Source organism: Tremella mesenterica (genome assembly GCF_000271645.1).
Source record: "Tremella mesenterica DSM 1558 unplaced genomic scaffold TREMEscaffold_1, whole genome shotgun sequence".
NCBI classification, from domain to species: Eukaryota; Fungi; Basidiomycota; class Tremellomycetes; order Tremellales; family Tremellaceae; genus Tremella; species Tremella mesenterica.
This window is the reverse complement of record NW_006711225.1, coordinates 5,458,808-5,459,592: the sequence shown is the minus strand read 5'-3', so window position 1 is coordinate 5,459,592 and position 785 is coordinate 5,458,808. Positions and strand designations below refer to the sequence as shown.

The 785-nt window shown below is 49.8% G+C and overlaps 1 protein-coding gene across 1 annotated transcript in view; it reads right to left on the bottom strand.

Moving 5' to 3' along the window:
* Positions 1 to 593: 593 nt before the first annotated feature.
* The window catches only part of TREMEDRAFT_59726 (uncharacterized protein), a gene marked incomplete at both ends in the record, with an annotated part of 1,076 nt that continues 884 nt past the window's right edge, over positions 594 to 785 (bottom strand). The window contains one exon of the mRNA XM_007001734.1: positions 594 to 722. Coding sequence (XP_007001796.1) covers positions 594 to 722 — 129 coding nt within the window. The remainder of the gene's footprint in view (positions 723 to 785) is intronic.

Below are 785 nucleotides of genomic sequence, written 5' to 3'. Positions count from 1 at the left end.
ACAAGGCGAGCGAAAGTCGGTGAAAGAATATTAACCAGCTGACCCGGTCCCGTAACCCCCATTGATAGACTGTGTCGTATCTCTGTTAATATCTCCGTTGCGTTGTCAAGGTGATATGGTGGATATGCAGATCCGTAAGTCTCGGAACATCCTCTAGGTCGCACGTAGTTATCTGTTATTCGGGGTCATTGTGACTCATGACCTCTAGGATCTCGTATCTTCCCCCGTAGTCGGTCTCAGCGCTTGGGGTGGTGGTTGGTGATGGTGAAAGGAGGGTCGGTGATGGTAGTTGTCAGGGATTCTCTGACAAAGTTCAGGACCCCCCAGGCTCCAACAATTCGATGTGGTTCAGGGGAACCGGAGAACACACAGAAAACCCCTTACTTGGCAACTGACTTACGCCCAGCGTACCATTCCAATGATAGTTCCCATTCCACCATCAACTTTGCGCCAGTTTAACCCTTTAGCCAAGGTACCCATTGTGACAAAAAGGCATATTAATTGGCGGTTAACCCCACAAGCGACCCCAGGTTAAACACCCACCCCCGACTTTCGCTCGACTTGTCACACGCTTTGTGACAGCACGCAACCCTTCAAGCAGTGAGCGCTTCTGATGGGGTGACTTTTGCCATATATGTTGACACTTGTTCACAGTGGGATACCATGAGTTTCACGCTCAGAGCTTCCAGTAAACGCAAAGCCTTGACCTTTTGGAGTGCTGTCTTGCGGTGAGTACGCTGCACGTCCGAAAGTTTTGAAGTTGTGAATACTCTGCCTGTTGCTAT